Source organism: Acartia tonsa, chromosome 12, assembly GCF_053477335.1.
Source record: "Acartia tonsa isolate MP-2025a chromosome 12, ASM5347733v1, whole genome shotgun sequence".
Lineage (NCBI taxonomy): Eukaryota > Metazoa > Arthropoda > Copepoda > Calanoida > Acartiidae > Acartia > Acartia tonsa.
In genome coordinates this window covers 12,054,719-12,075,919 of record NC_137271.1, presented here as the reverse complement: position 1 = coordinate 12,075,919, position 21,201 = coordinate 12,054,719, and the positions used below count along the sequence as shown (strand labels likewise).

Below are 21,201 nucleotides of genomic sequence, written 5' to 3'. Positions count from 1 at the left end.
AAGTCGGTCAGGGTTCGGTCAAACGGTCATAACACCACTTTTCTCATAAGGTCATTGATATCTCAGTATTCACCAAAAATTTTTAGGTTTCTACCTTATATACAAAGTCATAATGTAGAAATTAAGATTTATTTAGAATTTTTTTAAAATTTTGGTGCTCCCAACCGACTTTGACCGGACACCACGACCGACACAGACCAGATGTCCTAATAAAATCAACTCTTGCCGATGTATAATTAATAAACTTAAAAAGTCATGAAGTCACAACTCTCTATCTTACCCACAAAAAAATGACATTGAAAAAATGACCCCCCCCCCCCCCGATCTGTAAGGGTTAATTAACCAACCAATAAAAATGAAATAAAAGTCCCAAAATTTGTTAAGCCTACAAATGAGAAAAGTTATTTTAAAACTTTGGGGAATAGTGTAAAAGCGGATACTAAAGTAACAGGATGTTTGTTTGTGTGTCTGTGTATCTGTGTGTCTGTACCGAAGGATCTTGTTAACCGCTGAACCGATCGGGTTCTCCTTAACAGGGTAGATTCTCATAGGTCCTGGGAAAGTTTATAACTATTTTTGGGGAGGGTACCACCACCCTCCCAAGAGAAATCACAATAAAATCGAAAAAAAATTAAAATATTCCTGCCGCATAGTGTCGCTAGCGTATAAATGTCTCTACGTAGCGTAGTGGCGCTGCGTAGAGACATGAATTTAACAGCTGATTGACCATAGACAAATTATTTCTCAAAATAGATATTTAAAATAAAAAAAAAAACATTTAAATGCCACTAGAGGCCTCTAGGGGCTTAGCCGCTATTATTTCAATAAATTAAAGACTTTATCACTCAGTGAATTTATCGTGTGTTTTTTAGTCTGAACTGGGATCTTAAGGGATAAGACAACGGTCCATAAATAAATACATTCCTTAAGATAAATTACCCCTTTCTATGGATCCAATTTATAGGCATTCTAAATCAATGTATCGTTGTTAAAATAATCCCGCGAATTTTTAAAAGCGAAGCTTTTCTATAATTATTAAAAGAAAAGCTTTTTAAAAGAGAAGCTTTTCTATAATTAGGGTCATACGTCCGTCCGTCCGAACGTCCGTAACGGATAGCTTTTTTTCGTTAATTTAGGCATGTTAGAATTGTCCTATTGATTTCAAACTTTGCATGGTGATTCCTGTAGTAGTTAAGTACGACTTAGAAAGCGTAGCAACTCTATAATCATTACCAGAATGTCCGTACGTCCATTTTAAACATGTTGATTTTTTTTAAATTTATAACAACAAATTTGTATGTGACCGTAATTATCCGATTGGTCTGATTTTTAGTATACTGATTCCTGGGACAACAAAGTACAATATTTAAGCGAAGCAACTCTATAATTAAGTCCTAAAAATGTAAGTATGTCCATAAATAATATTCTGTATCATGCAGTTTTTCTACAAATTTACTTACAATTTTGCTTTGACTCTTATACATTTATATTATGAATATTCTCAGTTCTGACACTATACAAGTGTTAATGTCCGTTTGTCCTACCGTTTCAGTGCTTCACTTTTATGGATGTTATCATCCTTGTTTTACAATTGTTTATTTGTGAGGAGTTAGTAATAAAAATCCGACAAAACCATCATTACTGACATCATTAGAAAAACACTTACACTTATAGAGTAGCTCCGCTACTAAAAAATCTTCAGATGAGATTAGAACTTATTCACTAAGTTAGAGAGATTAACTTCCCACTAATCTAATTATAAACAATATTATAAAAACTTCAGAATGAATGCCTTATAAACTTAGGTAGTTTGATAATTATGTGTCTAGTAAAATCTTTAAAACGGCGCGGTATAAGTTTTCAAATTCAATGATGAAAACTGTGGCAGAGGGACAAAAAAGCTTAGTTATAGAGTAGCTGCACTTGAAAAGCAAACATTATTTCATTGATAACTTTTTATTGATGACTAGAAATTAATCTGTAATAAAAAATCTTTCATTAATCTAAGGCTCACACAGTATTTTACTAAATGTATGATTAAGAAACTATACAGGTTTTGATACAATCAGGCCTGTGATTCAACATATTAATTCTCTTTGAAATTGCTGAAAATTTGGAGATTCCAGTGGCATAATATTGGCGTAAAACTTGGTTTTTACTGGGTACTAAAGGGAAGTGGGTAAAAAGGGGGGGGGGGGAGGGAAGGAAGTGGGTTGTGGAGAATTTTTTTCCTTATGAGAAATTTTCACTTTGAACTTGTGTTAGAATCCTACTCCCTTGTCCCTGGATAAATATATTTTTTCATTATGCATTGCCCTATAAAAGAATTTTTTTAGCATAAAAGGAAACATATTTGACTATTTAGGAAATAATACATCAGTTATGATAGAGAAAAAATCAAAACAAGATTGGAAATATAGTTCTGAGTTTTTAAAAAAAAAAGTTAATTTAAAATTAAAAATCATGCTTAAGATAAAACTCTCCCCAAATTATTTAAAATCTTCCCAGGACATGTCAGAAGCTACATCGTAAATGTCAAAAGCTAAATTGTATATTTTATTAATCTTTATTTATTCTCCTTAGAGTAAAGGTATGTTGTTGGAATGGTTGGAAGCAAGGACCTCCATGATAGTATGAGCTACTCTTTATCACGTATAGAAATATTTAAATATATACAAGATCAGGATGAACTGAAATTAGTTTCCGAATGTGAACACATTTTCCTAGGTGTTTCCCAATCCTATCTCAATATTTGCAACTAGCTAAAAAACCTTCAAACTTCAAAAAAAAATCAAAATTTGAATGTATTAACGATTTATACATTATACATTCAAAGTTTTAATTTTTCAAAGAAGTTGTATCAACTTTTTTTTTATAGCTAGCCGGTCCTTTTAGTAAGTAGTAGATGTAAAATTTTTCATAGAATTCAGATATGCAATCGGTTTTTTTTGTAGACCTCTTATTTTTTAAGTAATTTAAGTTTAAAAAAAAAAAATTAAGTCGATTTTAAGGTACTAAAATGCAACAAAAAAAAGAAAGAAAATGGCCATTATGAACAAAAATAGTAAGATCTTTAATTTGACACCTTACTTTTTCAATTCTGTCAGGTAATTATTGAAAAAATCGATTTTTTTAAACCCACGAGAATAAAAACTTTGAACTCAATTTTATCATTTCACAAGTAAAAAAATATGGGTTCATATATATCTGGTAAGCCGAGCGTACTCGGCCCACGGGGTAACGAGTTCGGATTCAACGGGCCCTAGCCTTTAAGTATTCTACCAAACAAACAAGCAGGATTCAATCATACAGAATTATATATTTAAAACTGAATAATATTTACAAGTTATGTTTACTATATATATACAACAAAAATATGACAATAGTTAGGTTTGAAGGGGGTGTGGGGCGCTAGGGCTTAGCGCCCGACGGTAGACAGGCTGTGGGGGCAGCGGTGGTAAAAGGGGAGGCAGTGCCTCCCGATTATATAAGTGCATGATGGACTCGTGATAATTGCATGTTCAAGTCCCCTCCCCACATTTAGGCAGGCTTAGTTTGACCGCCGGGTGCGGGGTTAGCAGCGGTCATGAGATGGATAGTGATATAATAGGATTAGTGCGGTGGGTTTGTTATCACAAGTCACAGCGAAGCAACTCTGTATTGGGCCTGTCCGTATGGGTGTCGTATTACCACAACCTCCCCTTCAAGGGTTGCGTGGCTCTTGAGACACCAGGCCTTGAACCTGGGGATACGACAGCCGGCTCATGCGCCGGACAGGCAGTTCTTGGGGCACAGCTCGATGGAGGACAGCTCGGGCTACACAGGCTCCTCGGGACACTCGTTGCTCGGTCTGACTGTGATTGGTGATCAGCATTGTCAGCTCCTGGTTGGCTTCTAGGCGTGGGTTGGCCACGGCCAGGCCTCGCCGCTGGAAATTTTGCCTCGTCTGCAGGATCAGTTCTGTCTCGGCTGGTAACTGGACGCGGAGGCCTAGGCAGACTCTGGTGGTTCCTAAGGGTGGAATGGTGATGGCAAAGGGCGCATAGAACTCCATGGGGGCGCCTGCTTGATTCAGATTGCTTGGCCTCCTAGCTCCTACCCGGATGGGGATGGCTGTCATCAGCAGGGGGCACATGGCTTCTTCTTCTTCTTCTTCTGGGGCGGCTTCTTCCATCGCAGTGGCTGGCTCTTCTCCTACAGGTCCGCTGCTGGCTGGCAGGTTCTCCATGTCTGCGTCAGGATTCCAGATGGCATCTCTGAGTGGCTCTGGAGCAGGCGGCGGCGGCGGTGGTTCGTTGGGTTGCTCCTGCAGGTTTTCCTCCACTGGGTCCCGATCTTGGCCGCTAGGCTGTGGGGCGGCTGCGGCTGGCTGGTGCACTGGGAACTCTCCTGGGTTGCTAGCTGCGGGCGCCGCCGCTCCAACTGGCAGCTCGGTGGCATCCTCGTCGCCGTCCACGTCAACTTGGATGTCCTCTGGGATCTGGTGGGCAGTCACATCTCCAGTGTATTTGCGCAGTCGGCCTACATGCGCGGTAACTTCTGAGATCCTGGCTACTGGAGAGGCAGGTTTGATGACATAATGGACTTCTGTAGCTTTCCTCACGACTTTCCAGGGGCCAGTCCATCTCTTGGTAATCTTGGCTGCCTTTCCTGGCACCAGGCGAGGGGCCAGGTACCAGACCAAGTCTCCAACCTCATACTTGGCCGTGCCTTCGTAAGCTGCCGCGCTCCTCCTGATGGCTCCCTCCTCCTTCTGCTGGATGGCATCGTAAACTGCATAGTAGCGCTGCAACAGAGCTTGGACGTTGGCTGGGACTGAAGCATATTCGGTCTCTGGCAGCCGTAGCACCATGTCCACCGGAAGTTTGGCCTCTCTCCCAAAGAAGGCCAGGAACGGGGTCACACCAGTGGATCTACAGGCCTTGGTGTTGTAGGCAAAGGCGATGGCAGGCAGGTGGGGCTCCCAGTTGTTATCGTCTCTGTCTAGGAACAGACGCATGCCTGTGTTGAGCGTCCTATGAAACCTCTCCACTCGGTTGGACTGCGGATTGTAGGGTGGTGGATGTGTCAGGCCAATCTCAAGCCGGGAGGCCAGTTCCTGGAATACCTGGCCGGTAAATTCCATTCCATTGTCGGAATGGATCTTCAGGGGGCATCCGAACGTGGCCAGGTGGCGGTGCAACAGGGCTTCAGCCACCGTGAGGGTGCGCTTGTTGGGGATGGCGTAGAGGCTGACAAACCGGCTAAATCCATCTTGGCAGGTGAGGATGTAGCGGTTCCCAGCTGGAGTCTCTGGCAGTGGCCCCACCAGGTCGATAAATAGGACTTGCTGTGGATACCCCTGGCGGGAGGGCACGTGGATCCCCTGCTTCAGCCTCTCCTTGGTAACTTTCTGGACACACTCAGGGCAGGTTTGTACCATCAGGCGGACGTCACGGGCTAGGTTGGGCCACCAGAAGTGCATGGCCACGCGGGCGATAGTTGCGTCCATCCCAAAGTGCCCAGCCATGGGGGTCCCATGGGCTAGAAAGAACGCATCCTGCTGGAGGGCCGAAGGCAGCAGGTATCTTGTCCTCTCTCCCGTCAGAGTCTGGTCAGTGGTGGTGAGGCAGCCATGCTCGTCAAGGCCCAGGGCTGAGAAGCGGCTGGCGTACTGCTGCTCGTCTCGTTCCTTGCCACGCAGCTCAGCCTTGGTTGGGGCCCTGCCATCAGCCACCCATTGGCGGACACGGAGCAGGAGGGGGTCCTGTGTCTGGGCTTCCAATACCCTAGCTGAATCCAGTCGGGCGGCAGGAGGCCGGCTAGCTGCGGGCTCCCCTAGCTGGGCCAGGTTGTGGATATACTCAGCCTGCTCTGCTAATTCTTCGGCGCTAGCCGTTGGCATGTTGGCATCTTCCCGGCGGCTGAGGGCGTCGGCGTTGGTATTCTGGGTGCCAGGCCTGTGGCAGACGGTAAAGTCTAAGGCCGCTAGCTCCTCCTGCCAGCGGGCCACCATCCCTGTGGATGTGTTCAGTGATTTCATTTGTAGCAGGGCAGAGGAATCAGTGTTGATCTGGAAGCTGCGGTAGGACAAGATGCCGTGGAATTTTCGGATCCCATAGATAATGGCGGCCATCTCTCCCTTCCAGGACGGGTAGCGCGTCTCAGGGTCGGTTGTCTTGCGCCCCACGGCGGCAATCAGCCTCTCCTTGCCCTCTTGGCATTGACTCAGTATGGCAGAGATGGCGCGGCTGCTGAAATCTGTGGTGAGCTGGAACACTGCTGGTAAATCAAACCTGGGCGGCGCTCGGATGGGGGCCTGTCGGAACTTGTCCTTGAGTTGCAGCAGCTGGGCTTCCATCTCAGGCGTCCAGGTTAGGGCCTTGGCCGTCTTCTGCCGATTCATCTCGTAGGTGAGGTCTGCATACTCTGGGATGAACAGGCGGTAGTATCCAAAGAAGCCCAGCAACGCCAGCAAATCCTTGGGGGTGCTAGGGGCTGGCCAGTCCAAGATGCGGTCAATATAGTCCTCTTGCATGGCTATCCCCTCTCGGCTGAGGGTGTGACCCAGATAATCCACCTTGGACCGGAACAACTTGGTCTTGGCTGGCTTGAGGCGGATCCCTCCCCTGCGGTGGGCTTCCAAGACCTCTCGGAGCCTGGCCAGGTGGGCCCAGGTATCCTGGTGGAAGGTCAGGACGTCGTCAAGGTATGACTGGAGGTTGGCTGTGCCTAGTGGGTTTAGGACCCCTGCAATAAACCTGGAATAGACAGACGGTGCCGTAGCCAGGCCAAAGGGCATCCTTTTCCATTGATACAAGCCCCTGGGGGTGGTGAAGGCGGTGCAGGGCCGGCTATCCTCAGACACACGGATGGTGTAGTATGCGGCCACCGCGTCTAGAGCACTGTAGACACGGTGCCCGCCAGCTCGTTCCACCAATTGCTGGATCCTAGGCAGGGGGTAGCTGTCCAGCTCCAGACACTTGTTGAGGGCCCTGTAGTCGACGGCCCAGCGGGTGCTCCCGTCCTTCTTCTTGATGGGCACCAGGGGGCTGCTCCAGGCGGAGTCCGACGGCTCTATGACTCCTTCCTGTAGCCAAGTGTCCAGTTGTTTCTCCAGTTCAGCCTCTTGCCGCGGGTTCAGATCCCTAAATCTCTGGCGGATCGGCTGGGTCCCTGGCTTGAGGCGCAGCTGCAATTCAACCACATCTGTGCAGCCGGGGGTAGAATTAGAGAAGACGTCCCTGTACTCTGACAACGTAGTCCAGACCTCCTTCTTGAGCAAGGGGTCCTTGCGTAGGAACTCATTGTCTTCCATCTCCAAGGCCTCCCACAACTCTTGCATGTCTATAGGCTCAGCAGGTTCTTGGACCGAGTGGAGACGCGGGGGAGGCGTATCAGAAACTTCCAGAATGTCAGGTTTGACCATCTCCCCTGCCACTGGGAGGCCAGCATCCAGCAAGAGGGGCACCTCCCCCTCATTGACCACCAGTACTCTAAACACAGTGGCAGAGCCAGGCCTGTGGGCATACAGGCCCTCTGGGATAACAAGGTCCTCCCCAAACCTCTGTTCTGGGGCAGCTAGTTGAATGGCATCCTTGGTGCGATGGCCTACTAGCTCAACAGGGACTGCCATAACCCCGCGGCCAGGCAGGACCACCCGCTTGGCTGTGCGGAGCTGGGGTGGTTGACCGTCAGTTGGAGTGACAGCGCTCAGCCTATACGTGGCTGGTGAGGGGTCAGCCTTGGCTCCGGGACCCACCGGCCGCGACTTGACGGGCTCGGCTTCTGGAGAGGCTGACGTGTCGGAGCCAGGCTTGGCTCCGGGGGCGTCCGGCCACGATTTGACGGGCTCGGCGCTGGGAGAGGCCAAAATGCTGGGTCCAGCTTTGGCTCCGTGGGCGTCCGGCCGCGACTTGACGAGCCCGGCGCCGGGAGAGGCTGGGGCCTGAGAGTTGAGTGTGGCTCCGGGTACATCAGACCGCGACTTGACGGGTCTGGACTCGGGCTTGGCTGGTGGACTGGCTGGAGGTCCCAGGTAGAGGGGGCCAGGTGGACACGGCTGGCCATTGATAAAAATGTCGGAGGAGAAGATGGGTTCTGGAGGGCTGGCAATCTCAGGAAACGTTGTTGGCAGGCTCTCCCTTGGCACCTTGGGCACTGGGGGCAACCCCATGGCTAGCAGGTTAGCGCCCTTGTGTGCGTTGAGCTCAGCGTCCACCCAGTGTGTGCCTTTCTCAACCACACGCGGCTGCTCAGGCAGGGGGCCTGGCAGAGGCCCCTCATAGCTTAGCTCTCTCTCGGCTGTCTCCCGGTCAATGGGGACGCCACGGAGTGGGATAAACTCCCCACGCGCCCACAAGCAAGGTGGTTGCATGTCGAAACAGAGCCTAGTTCCGAACTCCTTGAGAAAATACCCACCCAAGTTCAGAGGGTGGGAGAGGTTTCGGACCACAGTCACGTGGTATAGATGGAGTATAAGAGTGTGTGAAACTGCCATATATAACTCTTTTAATTTTCCAATTACCTGGAGGGGCTGGCCTTCCTCATTAGCAGTCAGGATCTGGGTGTTGTCCGGAATCAACATGCGTTGCACGCCCATCGCGTGCATGAGGTGCTCAGAAATTACAGCAGACCCTGGTACACGGTTGCCAGAATCAACCATGGCATCAACCTGTACATGCTGGGCAGGGTCAGGAGTAGGAAACCTCACCCTGATATGGCAGGGGAAGTGGAGGTCCTGCCCTTGAGACAAGGGGGCCTCTCGTTCGGCTGGGGTTGGCAGAAACTTTGGTGGTGGCCGCACCGCAGCTATGGTGGTATCGCTTACCATGGTGGCTTAGACTGTAGCTTCGAATCACTAGAGCTTATTAATTATCACTTGGTCAACAATTTTATATTTATTTTTATCACTTGGTTGACTTTTTATACACAATGATGTGTTGTTATCACTAGGAGCTCTAGGTGTGATTCTGGAAGCACTGGCAGCAGGGAATGTCCGTCCTGCAAGGTTCAGAGGGGTGACGGCGGTAGGGAATGACCCGTCCTACAGCGCCGCTGGTTCGAATCCCGACAAATGGCAGCAGGGAATGGCCCGTCCTACAGTGCCTCGGGTTCGAATCCTGGGAGACAGCGGCAGGGAATGTCCCGTCCTACCGTGCCTGTGGCTCAAAATCTGCTATCCGTCGCAGTGGTAGGGCTTACTTGTGTGCTGAAGCTTCGCAGCCACACATTGCCTTCTTAGGGAGACCAGCACACAGCTGTCTGTCTCGTAGGTTTGGCCTGGGTGTCCTGGGGCTTGTCCCAGCTACACTTGCCAATTTAGACTCAGTTTTGTAGCCGTCTGAGCTAAATTATCCGGTTGCCGTGGCTGCGCACCTAGCGCTACTCCTACACGACACGGACAAAGCGTCTTAACTGGCGCTTTTAGCAGGCTAAATCTGCTTGCCGTAGGCCAGAGGCCCACATATTGCGTTCAAAATGATGGAAATTCGACCTAAAAAGGCCGTCTCACGGGTCAGTTGGCTTCTCAGTTGGCGGCTGATTGTCCCCTTACTTGCCAAAGGGTCCAATCAGAGGTAGAATAGGCTAGTTCTGTAAGGCTCGATTGAAACACGCTGACACCAAGTTCTGGTAAGCCGAGCGTACTCGGCCCACGGGGTAACGAGTTCGGATTCAACGGGCCCTAGCCTTTAAGTATTCTACCAAACAAACAAGCAGGATTCAATCATACAGAATTATATATTTAAAACTGAATAATATTTACAAGTTATGTTTACTATATATATACAACAAAAATATGACAATAGTTAGGTTTGAAGGGGGTGTGGGGCGCTAGGGCTTAGCGCCCGACGGTAGACAGGCTGTGGGGGCAGCGGTGGTAAAAGGGGAGGCAGTGCCTCCCGATTATATAAGTGCATGATGGACTCGTGATAATTGCATGTTCAAGTCCCCTCCCCACATTTAGGCAGGCTTAGTTTGACCGCCGGGTGCGGGGTTAGCAGCGGTCATGAGATGGATAGTGATATAATAGGATTAGTGCGGTGGGTTTGTTATCACAAGTCACAGCGAAGCAACTCTGTATTGGGCCTGTCCGTATGGGTGTCGTATTACCACATATACCTTTAGAATCAGAAAAATATTACGAATCCATTGTAAGCAAAATTGAAAAAAAAAGTTTACAATATAGTATATAACTACAATAAAAGGAATTATATGAAAATATCATATTATATTGTACAGGCAACGTCTTAACTCTTTAATTGAGTATAAAAATGGGAAGGGGGTATAGAGGGGGTAAAGAGGGGGTAAAAAAGGAAAGACGATGGTGTTGCCAGAACAAAAAATACAATTGGCCATTTTTTAATTTTTTAATTTTTTTACTTTTTTTCAATTTTGCTTACAATGGATTCGTAATATTTTTCTGATTCTAAAGGTATATATGAACCCATGTTTTTTATGTCTGTTTGAGAAAATATTTAGGTCTAAAGTTTTTATTAAACCGAGGTTAAAAAAATAGATTTTTTCAATAATTACTCAACAAAATTTTAAAAGTAAGGTGTCAAATTAAAGATCTTACTATTTTTGTTCTTACTGGCCATTTTCTTCTTTTATTTTGTTGCGTTTTAGTACCTTAAAACCGACTTAATTATTTTTTAAAAAAAACTTAAATTACTTAAAAAATAAGAGGTCTACAAAAAAACCGATTGCATATCTGAATTCTATGAAAAATTTTACATCTACTACTTACTAAAAGAACCGGCTAGCTATAAAAAAAAAAGTTGATACACCTTCTTTTGATTTTTTTTTGTTGGAAGTTTGAAGGTTTTTTAGCTAGTAGCAAATATTGAGATAGGATTGGGAAATACCTTGGAAAATGTGTTCACATTCGGAAACTAATTTCAGTTCACCAAGATCAGTTAATAAATGTATAAGAATAGACGTATAATCTATATAACTACCTGGCACAAGTAATGGAGACCCTTTTCGTAATTCTTAAGATATAGTTATAAGAAAAAACTAGCCTCAGATTATTTAAATTATTTTGAAAATAAGGGGGGCTTTAGTGTCGATAGAAATTACAAGGAAAGCAATAATTTTCTTTGTCAACAAATGCCCTGAGTGTGACGCGTTAATTTGCTAGGGTTGGAATACGATATGATTTCTTAAGGGGAATGCCTTGACCTATAAACTTATGTCATTTAATTTATTCTTTGTAAGGATCTTGTATTTAATGTGTTTGATGTTTTTAATGCAACTTTTTGCTCAAGGCATCAGTGCTTCCACACTTAAAACCTTATTAAAAGCGAAGCTTTTCTATAATTAGGGTCGGTCCGTCCGTACGTCCGTCCGTCCGTCCGTAACGGATAGCTTTTTTCGTTAATTTAGGCATGTTAGGATTGTCCTATCGATTTCAAATTTTGCATGGTGATTCCTTTAATAGTTAGGTACGATTTAGAAAGCGTAGCAACTCTATAATCATTACCAAAATGTCCGTACGTCCGTTTTAAACATGTTGATTTTTTTACTTTTTTAACAACAAATTTTTATGTGATCAAATCATCCGATTGATCTGATTTTTGGTATATTGATTTCTGAGAGAACAAAGTATAATGTTATAAGCGAAGCAACTCTATAATCAAGTCCGTAAAATGTAGGTATGTCCATAAACATTATCCTGTATAAAGCATTTTTTAAAACAAATGCTGCTTCGACTCTTATATATTTATATTCTGATTATTTAGTTCTGACAATATATAAGTGTTAATGTCCGTTTGTCCTACCGTTTCAGTGCTTCGCTTTTATGGATGTTGTCATCCTTGTTATATTGTAAATATTTAGGCATTTTGGTTATCCAAAAATAAAAAAAGTAACAGGATGTATGTAAGTCTTTCGGCATCTCGGGGCTAAAAAAACTGGTTTTAATCTTATAATTGAACATTTTATATCCGCGGAAAGCTTTTATAATACGATGTGAGAAATAACTATCATCTATTTTGGTGGAGGGTACTAAATTGCACAAATAAAAAATAGACTATTCACTATAAAAATAAAATTCTGATAGCCGAATATGAGTATGTATTTCAGTCTATAAATATTTACACATTTAATAATAATAATAACCCAATAAACAATTAAATACCCTAGTAATTCTAGTAAAAAAAAAACAATTACATTTATATTCATATAAGGATAAAAATGTTGGGGTAAAAAATTTATTTTGTAGGTAAAAAGGGAATAGGATATTAAAATGATATTTAATAATTTTAGAAAATTTGGTTTTGGCTTAGGTTTTGTACAATTAGATCTTTATAAGAAGTTTGATGATATTTTCACTTATAGTTTTGTGTTTATTAATTAACAATTTTTATAAAACATTTAGTAGGTATAATATATACAATACTTTTCTAAATACAACTATTTTCTGACAATGTTCAATGATGAAGAAAATCTATTTTCCAGCATGGCTTCGAAACTGATTAATATCCGTTGGATTTGAACCGGTTCCCATAATGAAAAATCATGTAAAGTATCGTATTACGGACAATTTTTCACGAAAAATAAAATAAAGATCATAAAATTAATACCAGTTTTGTTAGCCCTATGCCTTCGGCCACTCGAGCCTGACAAAACTGGTTTAATCTTATAATTCTTCATTACAATCTGAAAGCTGTCTGTAATACGAAGCGACAAATAACTATTCTTAAATGTAATTTTATAACCTTTTTTGAAGTCTAAAAAAGAAAAATGCAAAGTTGTCACGAAAGATTATTTTAAAATGTTTTTTTGCCATGGTTTTAAAATTACATTTAAAAATAGAAATAATACGGCTAAAATGTTAAATGATAAAAAATTCCATATATAATACACAGTATTCAAACAAGGGTAATTCGTCATCTCATTCAGATCTAGTGATCAAAATTTCACAACAAAATTTTAATTTATTTTAATTTAAAAAAATTCTAAATCATTCATTCAAAACACCGAATTTATAGTAAAAGGTTTATCTTTACAAATATCAAGCATTTAAAAATTTGGAGCCCATAAATTTTTATCTTCTTAAAAGGAAAGAATTAGCTTTCAAATAAATTAGGATTTTAAAACCAAAAGTTAAAAAAAAATATTCAATTTTTCTACAATATATCAACATATGAATACTTGATACAAGTAAGAAAATATGGTTGAAATAGGTACTAGCTAATTAATAACAAAATGATTAATAATAAAAATAATGTAAAACTTTAAGAAATTGAATTTAAAGATAATGTAGGTTATTAAAAGACTAAAAAAATCAAAGTGCACCGATAGATACTTTACTTTAAACTAGTATAAGACCAGTTTATTATTTGTTTTTGTATTTTGTTTACAATTAGAATTTTGAAAATTTAGCAATTTTAGTATTTTAGTCGCATGATTATTCTTTTTTTCTCATTTTTTGAGTGCTTTAAAGTTTTTTTCATTTTATTTCTAGTCATTTTGATAAATACAATATTAACATATATTCCATTATAAATAACGCACAGTTGATTTTAAATGGAAATTTGAGTAAAGTTTTGGTCTTTTTGGGGGATTTATGTTCAAATTTCTGTTTAAAATCAACTGTGATGACAAAATTTTTTTTTGAATTCTGACAAATTTGGTCCTTGTGCGAATCAAAAATGTTTTGATTTATCAAATATTTTAAATTGACTTCTAAAAAGTTTGTAAAATGATATGTAGTCTAATATCCATTGATACTCTTTAAGAATTGATCTAAAATATCAAATATTAATTTTTCCTAGATTATTTTCATATTGGTTTTAAGTTTTATTTTGACATAAAAGTAGGAAAGTAATATTAAAGTTTATATGAATAACTAACTTTGGCTGGTATTTGATATGTGAACTTTTGTCAAAGGTTTTTATCAATTTTCTACGTATCTCTATAAATGATATATCCTGTAAGCCTTAAACCTATTTCTTTTTATTTCACTATCATTAATCTTTGTTTAATAGACATTCATCTAAAATATCTATCTACCTTATATCTTATAACATTTAGATGAAATAAAGTTACATGTTCAAATTAAAACTTAGAAGCGTTATATTAACATACAATTTAATTAATATTTTATGACGATTATAAAAAGCATTTTATAACAGTTTTTAGGTCCATCAATATGTCTACTTACTTACAGAATCAATGAAAACGCCTTTCTAATAATGACATAAATACAAATACATATGTTAACGATGACCAAACTAAATGTTTTATAGTCGACATAAACTATTAAAGAGTATGTAAACGAAAATTTTCCAGAGCTAAATCATAGCTTTTTTAATGAAGGTTCTACTTTACAAAAAAACTATTATTAACAATTAGCACAAACTTAGAATTTAAAGTTTTGTTTTCTCGTCATCTTCTTCATCTGTGGAAGCTTCAATGGTGATTACCTAAACAATTAGGTGTGTTATTTAATCTTTGATTGGCCTTTTATTTGCCTCCTGCAATTTACATAAACAACTTCTATCGCATGCTTAGAATTGTATCTGTAAGTAGCGCAGCAATAAAATAATAGAAAAATAAATAAAACAAGAACAGTACAGTATTATACAGTAAAATATAAATTTCCAACTGAATAAAACTTATCTAGGTATCTAAAGTAATTTACATTTAAAATTTAGCAAAAATTCACCCAAAAACAGAAGAAAGTTTAGTTATTTTTAATTAGACTATTTGTAGAGTAGCAACGCTTATAAAATATAATAAACTAGCGGCTTCGCCCCTAGCCTCTAGGGGTTTTGCCCGAAGAGCTTTAATCAAACCAATTTTTCGTATTTTAGATTTCAAAGAAAAAATTAAAAAAAGAATTTTTTGGAGGGGGGGCAATTTTTTAATTTTTTTTGGGGGGGGAGTAGTCGACCCCACTATTTTAATTTTAAAAAGAAAATTTTTTTTTTTTGGAAGGGATATTTTTCATTTTTTGTGGGGGTTGGGGGTGTCCCACCCCCCAAGAAAATAGCTTAAAACCATCACAGGACCAGTAGGTATAATCTCTGAAAAGTAGAGCCCAATCGGTTCAGTGGTTACTGAGATCTTAAGCTTCATACGGACAGACAGACGGACAGACGGACAGACGGACAGACAGACAGACATCGTTCTACTTTGTATTATAGATTACCTTTCCTCCAAAATATAAAATTTAATATTATAAAAAATTTCAAAATTATGTAAAAAAAATTTCCTCAGAATTATTAAACTATTTTACCTTGTATGGTTCTATCTATAACTAGACGTGTTTTTCTTGGTTGGTAACTTTTTGTTCATCTTGTATAATATGATGCAACATAATTACCTCTTGCACTTGAACTCTGGACCCATTGGAAATGTTGGAGGGTGATTTGATCATTCCAATCAAAGCCTCCTCATCAGAATCCTGTAATTTATCAAATTTTACTATCGCAGATTCTCTTCAACTAAATAGTAGATCAGCCTCTAGATTCTAATGGAATCTCCTAAAGAGGGGGTTGCTTGGGCCCTTCCAAAGATTATTTGTGGTTATAAAAAAAAAAACTTTTTTGATCTTTTTCTATGGAATATTTTTTTAAGAGGGGAGGGTTTAAGGTGGAGGTATCTCCAGGAATATGTGTATTAGTGTAAGGGCTTTTAGAAACGATCCACTTTAAAAGAGGCCATATCGACCCAGATAATAGAATGTAGTATAACTGTATCTAAATAGTTAAAAACACTATTAAATACGTTGTTTATATCAAACAAACATCTTTATAAACTACTTAATGGAAAATAAGGCGTAAAATTATTTTTTAGTTTTAGTAGCATAGCTACTCTTTTGATCACCATTTCCTGGCTGTCTGTACTTATTATCTTATATAGCTTTTTCTATGCAACACTACTCTTTTTTTCAAATTCTCTTACTTGCTACTATCGGATATGTTTAAGACTTGTTTTTTAATTGTAGACTTACTTTTCTATCAGCCATGAGTTTAATCTGTTCCTCTCTTTCTTGTTCCTTGTATTTGGCCGCGTCCATCAAATCCAACTCGGATCTGAAAATACCCAGAGAATTGAAGGGATAAGCCAATCGACGATAAATTTATACACATCTCATTGACTTATAGAATAATGTTTACAATTAAGTTAAAAATATTCAAAAAAAAGTTAGCGAGATCATTAGAGACAGAAAAACAGATAGCTTTTTTTTACCTGGATAAAGCTTCAACTACAGCTGCGCCATAAGCATCGCCAAGCATGTTATTTGTTGTACGACAACGGTCACTAAAAAAAGTATATTACGATCTCAAAAAACGCGCGGCTAGAGCTAACTACACAGTAAGAACACACTTCTTTGTAGAAAATATATTTCGCTTTATTCAAGCCTTCTCAATTCTAATTGTTTGAGAGTTTATGATCATATTATGATCTATTATCTTAGGACAGTTTTTTTCCCAGATAGTATAATAAAGAATAAATCCCGAGGTTAAAATCTTATAGAAATTTAATGTTCATAATTCTGAGGTGGTGTTAACCACGAGGAATAAAAGATTTATTTAATCGTCCTAGTCATCTCCTTTTTATAAAAAATACTTACACAAACCAATCCACAGCCCACAGAAGAGAAACATCCTAACAAATCAAAAATAATCGTTTTAAAACATTTTTTCTCTTTGATGTAAAGAAATTGAAGTAAAATAATATAACATAAATGTAAAAGACATTCTAAGAGAAAACTTTTAAGTAATGGCCATAAAACTGTCATAACTGAAGATTAAGACAAAAGTCGTTTAATTAAATAATTATTTTCCTGGTAAGGAGCGTCAATAGCGGAGAGAACAATCAGCATGAGAACCAGAGCAGCGCTGGGTACACTGGCAGAGGCTACGGAGGCCGCAGTAGAGGTCAACCTAAATATAATAGTTTGATTAATGACCAATAATGACCACTTTAAAAATAGTCCAAACTGTTGATAAACAATACATCAGAGTTTATAACAATAAAGGTTCAATTGTTTAAAGTTGAAAATTTAAAAACTTTTTTACTAAACTGTGGATAATTTCTTTTTGCTAAACAAGTTGGTTAAAGAATGTCTTTCACAAATGATATATTATTTTATGTTCTACTACCCATTTCCCTTTATTCTCATCCCAATATAAAATTTTCCCCGAAAGATCACAGGCAGCCCCTGGGGCCTGGGTGGAAACTTAATAATATTGAAGGTTATCGAAAATGACAGATTCGAAATGATTTTAATAGTTAGTGGTATTCATAATCATAATAAAAATGAAAAAAAATCGTATATTTTAAAATAATTAAAAATCTTCTAATTTTTTAATTATTATGGGCATTTTAGAAAGGTATTCCTTTTGACAATTGAAATTGTATTCGAGTTGTAAAAGAAATGGAAAATAAAATTACTTTGAAATGTATCAAAACCCTCAAGATAAGAGTCGCAGTTGATATTAAGAATAGATATGGAAATTCTGGAAAAGCTTTACAGTTAAAAAAATTGTAAATAATAAACTAAATAATAAAAAAAAGATAGAGGCCTTTTAATAATTGCAGTAACTAAAAATCATTTTAGTTTCAAGTTTTAGAACAGCGTTAAAAATAGAAGCTTCAAAATTTATTTTCCTAATCCTTATCCCTTCCTTTTGTGAACAGTATCTCATTTTCAATTTTCCTGCACTACATATATATAAATGGATGCAATTATCTCCTTTTATCTTTCTAAAATAGGTTTCCATTGTGCTTTCTACATTGTACAAAGTTAGGTAAACAATTTAAATCTTATAGCTCGAAAATGTCTTTTAATCTTCTACATAAAATTGAAAACATTATTTTTTTGCGTATTTTGTGTATAGTACCATGGATCTTAAGGAATAAGACAATGGACAATAAATTGATATACATCCTAAATGATTATTAACAAAATTACCCCCTCTGTTAAAACCAACCACTCAAAATTCAATTAAAGTTGACAAGGGGAATGAATTAGCTGTTTAAAACTTTGGGTACCCGTGTAATTTACAGTCCAATTTCACCTACCTCCTAGCTAAATTCTGGTTGCGATAGCAACAATAGCTAAATCTGAATCTTTGGTATTAATTATAATAGACTAAAACAGGAACATATGGACGTGTGGACATATTTTAATTATAAAGAAGCTGCGCTACTAAAAAATATTACTTACACAACAGTAGCATAAGAACCAATATTGAGCGGAATGCTGTTCATTTGTGCAATGAAAATACTGGCAACTGTTACAAACAAAGCTGTTCCATCCATATTTACAGTAGCTCCGATTGGCAACACAAATTTGGAAATCCTAAAAATTAAATAAAAATATAAAAAGAATTTTGGAATTAAATTTGTGGCGTGCACATGGGTTATGACAAGAGGTGTGAACCTTAAACGCTGGCCATCAGGTAAATTTTGGGTCATTTCACACCCAAAATGTGGGTTTTCCACCTTCCCTTTCCCCCAAATTACACCCCATACAGAGATATTTTTGGATGTCCTCAACTCTATTCCAATTTATGTTTTATAAAGCTTAAATTCCCTCACCTTGGATCAACACCATTTTTCTCCATGCAACGGAAAGTGATTGGCAACGCGGCGGCCCTGAAAGAGAAACAACAATTTAGTTGACTATTCTCCCCCCAGGGGGCGGGGGTGTAGTTATATATTCATACTTAATATAATATATCTGAATGTAATCTTGTCGGCATGCAAGCACCTGAATTCATAACAAAAAAATAGCCTCCTTAACAAATGAATATATTGAAATAAAAGTATATATGAATACTACTTACCAGGTGGCTCAGTAAGAGTTTTTATCACTATTTATTTGCTACAAGATCATATTAAGGAAGGGTGTCCTCATGATTTTTAGTTAAAGGGCGGCGGGACGTTCTCAATAATTGAGAGGGCCCCACTCCACCCGTGATCAATCAATCAATCACACGCGGGGATCTGAGCGCACTGTAGGAGAAGAGGCAGGAGGACCAAAACCTACAGTGAAGAATCTACACATTAATAATGTTAGGCTAGGTTTTTTTCTTCTTCTATGTGTATGTGTGTGTATGTGTATTTGTGTGTGTATACCGACCGATGGGCTCATATGGGACAGTTTGGGTTAGTTTGGAACCTTTGACTTTTGAAAATGGGAATTTCATACAGATTATGAAATGTAATTAGTAAAACTGTGTACAATATATAAAAAAATTGCAGGTTGAAAAAGTTTTTCAAGGGGGAGGGGGGACAACAATTCATTATCTGTATTACACCCATTTTCTCAGTTTTGACTAAAAGATATATTGTTTTTAAATTGGTTTTAAAACCTTTAAAATCTCATACAACAACCTAAAAGCATTTTTCCCTAACTGTATTGATATTGGTATATTCTAAGCAAAGTCAATTCTAAATTATTCTGGATCTGAAGTGAGCAATAAACCACCCCCCCCCCCCCCCCCCCAACCTAACCTCCCCAACCTAACCTGACCTAATGAAACAAACAAACAAACGAAAATTACCCCAACCCCTCCTATTTTCAATTTAAGATAAAATATTTTGAAGGGGGGGGGGGTGTGCTCGACGAAGCACTTTGAGGGAAACTGCCAAAATCATATACCCATACTGTCCCAGTTGATCCGTTTTTACTGTATTTTCAAATTACAACGAAAAACATAAAACTACGTTAAATTACAATATTTTATTTTGTCACTGGAACTATATTAATTTTTCCAAGGTAATTTTAGTTCTATTACAGTTACCAAAAACCCGTCAAAATGTGAGTATTAAATAAAATATTAAAATAAATGCGGGTAGGACCGGTATATGAAAATTTTCAACAAGTCATTTAAGATTGAGTATTTCATTGCATCTTATCATTAAAAAATGATGATAATTATTTCAAAAAGAACCATTTCTTTAATTCTACAATAGAAAAAATCATAAAAAATTGTTGACACTGCTAGTTTGAGACAACCAATCAAGTTAGAATAAAGTACCAAAGTTTTAAAACGTGACTTTTGAAGATCGTGAAGAACGTGATCAATTATGATTTACTAGCGGCTTCGCCCCTAGCCTCTAGGGGCTTTGCCCCAAGAGATGGTAAAAAAAGTGTAAGGTGAAATTTGTAAAAAAAAAAAAAAAATAATAAGAAGGACCAAGGAAATCTTCTATAAAGGAAATATTCCACAAAGGAAATCTTCCACAAAGGAAATCTTCTACAAAGGACCAAGGATATTTCTTACAAAAAAAAAGAAAAAAAAATGGAGGGATTTTTTTTGTTTTTTGGGGGGTTGGGGGTGTCCCACCCCCCAAGAAAATAGCTTAAAACCACCACAGGACCTCATGTCCCCTCCCTCCCTGGTTCAAATGTATAAAATATTGAATGAATATAAAACTATTTTATAGGATTTTGCATAGTGATGCATATGTTGTTTCTCATTCATCTTACGAATACATGGATAGAACAATAGATGATAAATAAATCTTCTCCCAATTATCGTAAAAAAATTTTCCTCGGTAAAATATCATTATTAACAGATTTAAATTACTGCCATGTAACTAGAAAAAATGTCTCAAAAATCAGCCATGTTAAGTCATAAAAATGAGGAAGAAAAGAGGAAAGTGGAAAAGAAAACCCCTAAAAAAGAGATGCATAATCACTCATTTTTATGACGTCACGTGGCTGATTTTTGAGACAATTTGTTCAATTACTACCGCCATTGGTCTCTCTCTCTCTCTCCCGAATTTATACTATACAACTTTTAAATTCAAAATAAAGTTTTAAATCTTTATAAATAAATCTCAGTGTTTTATTATTGTTACTTACTTAACTTATTTATACGATATATACAAGAACTATTATGCAATAACTTTTCTGCTATCATTTTTTTATAGTTTGTTTGTCATTTACGGCTTAAAATCAATAGATGAAGAAAACAATAATTTTTTTATAATTATGATAATTTTTATAATTGCAATATAGAGATATAGAGTTTCAGTTCTTTCCCTAATCTAAATTATATAATGTTTGATTATGTTAAAAGTTTGAAATGAACTGTTTTCTTAATACATCTTATTTCTCCTTTGGATATAAAACAAATGGAAAAACTTTACATTTTTTTGTTTCTTCTGAACCGTGAAACTAACTGGGTTCTTTTCTTTGAAATCCTTATATTTGTCATGAAATTTTTCAGATTTGAGGGGAATTGATTG

At 38.6% G+C, this 21,201-nt stretch overlaps 1 protein-coding gene across 3 annotated transcripts in view; it reads right to left on the bottom strand.

Moving 5' to 3' along the window:
• Window positions 1-12,040: 12,040 nt before the first annotated feature.
• The window catches only part of Eaat2 (Excitatory amino acid transporter 2), a 61,059-nt gene continuing 51,898 nt past the window's right edge, over window positions 12,041-21,201 (bottom strand). For 2 of the 3 annotated variants that reach the window (XM_080178990.1, XM_080178992.1), the window contains exons 14-21: window positions 18,541-18,597; window positions 18,167-18,301; window positions 16,783-16,880; window positions 16,568-16,604; window positions 16,183-16,254; window positions 15,944-16,025; window positions 15,227-15,394; window positions 13,960-14,411 (exon numbers count right to left, since the gene is read on the bottom strand). In XM_080178990.1, the coding sequence (XP_080035116.1) occupies window positions 15,248-15,394; window positions 15,944-16,025; window positions 16,183-16,254; window positions 16,568-16,604; window positions 16,783-16,880; window positions 18,167-18,301; window positions 18,541-18,597 (628 nt within the window). In that variant the 3' untranslated portion in view covers window positions 13,960-14,411; window positions 15,227-15,247. Of the gene's footprint in view, window positions 14,412-15,226; window positions 15,395-15,943; window positions 16,026-16,182; window positions 16,255-16,567; window positions 16,605-16,782; window positions 16,881-18,166; window positions 18,302-18,540; window positions 18,598-21,201 lie in introns of all 3 variants that reach the window. The other variant, XM_080178991.1, reaches the window with a different exon arrangement.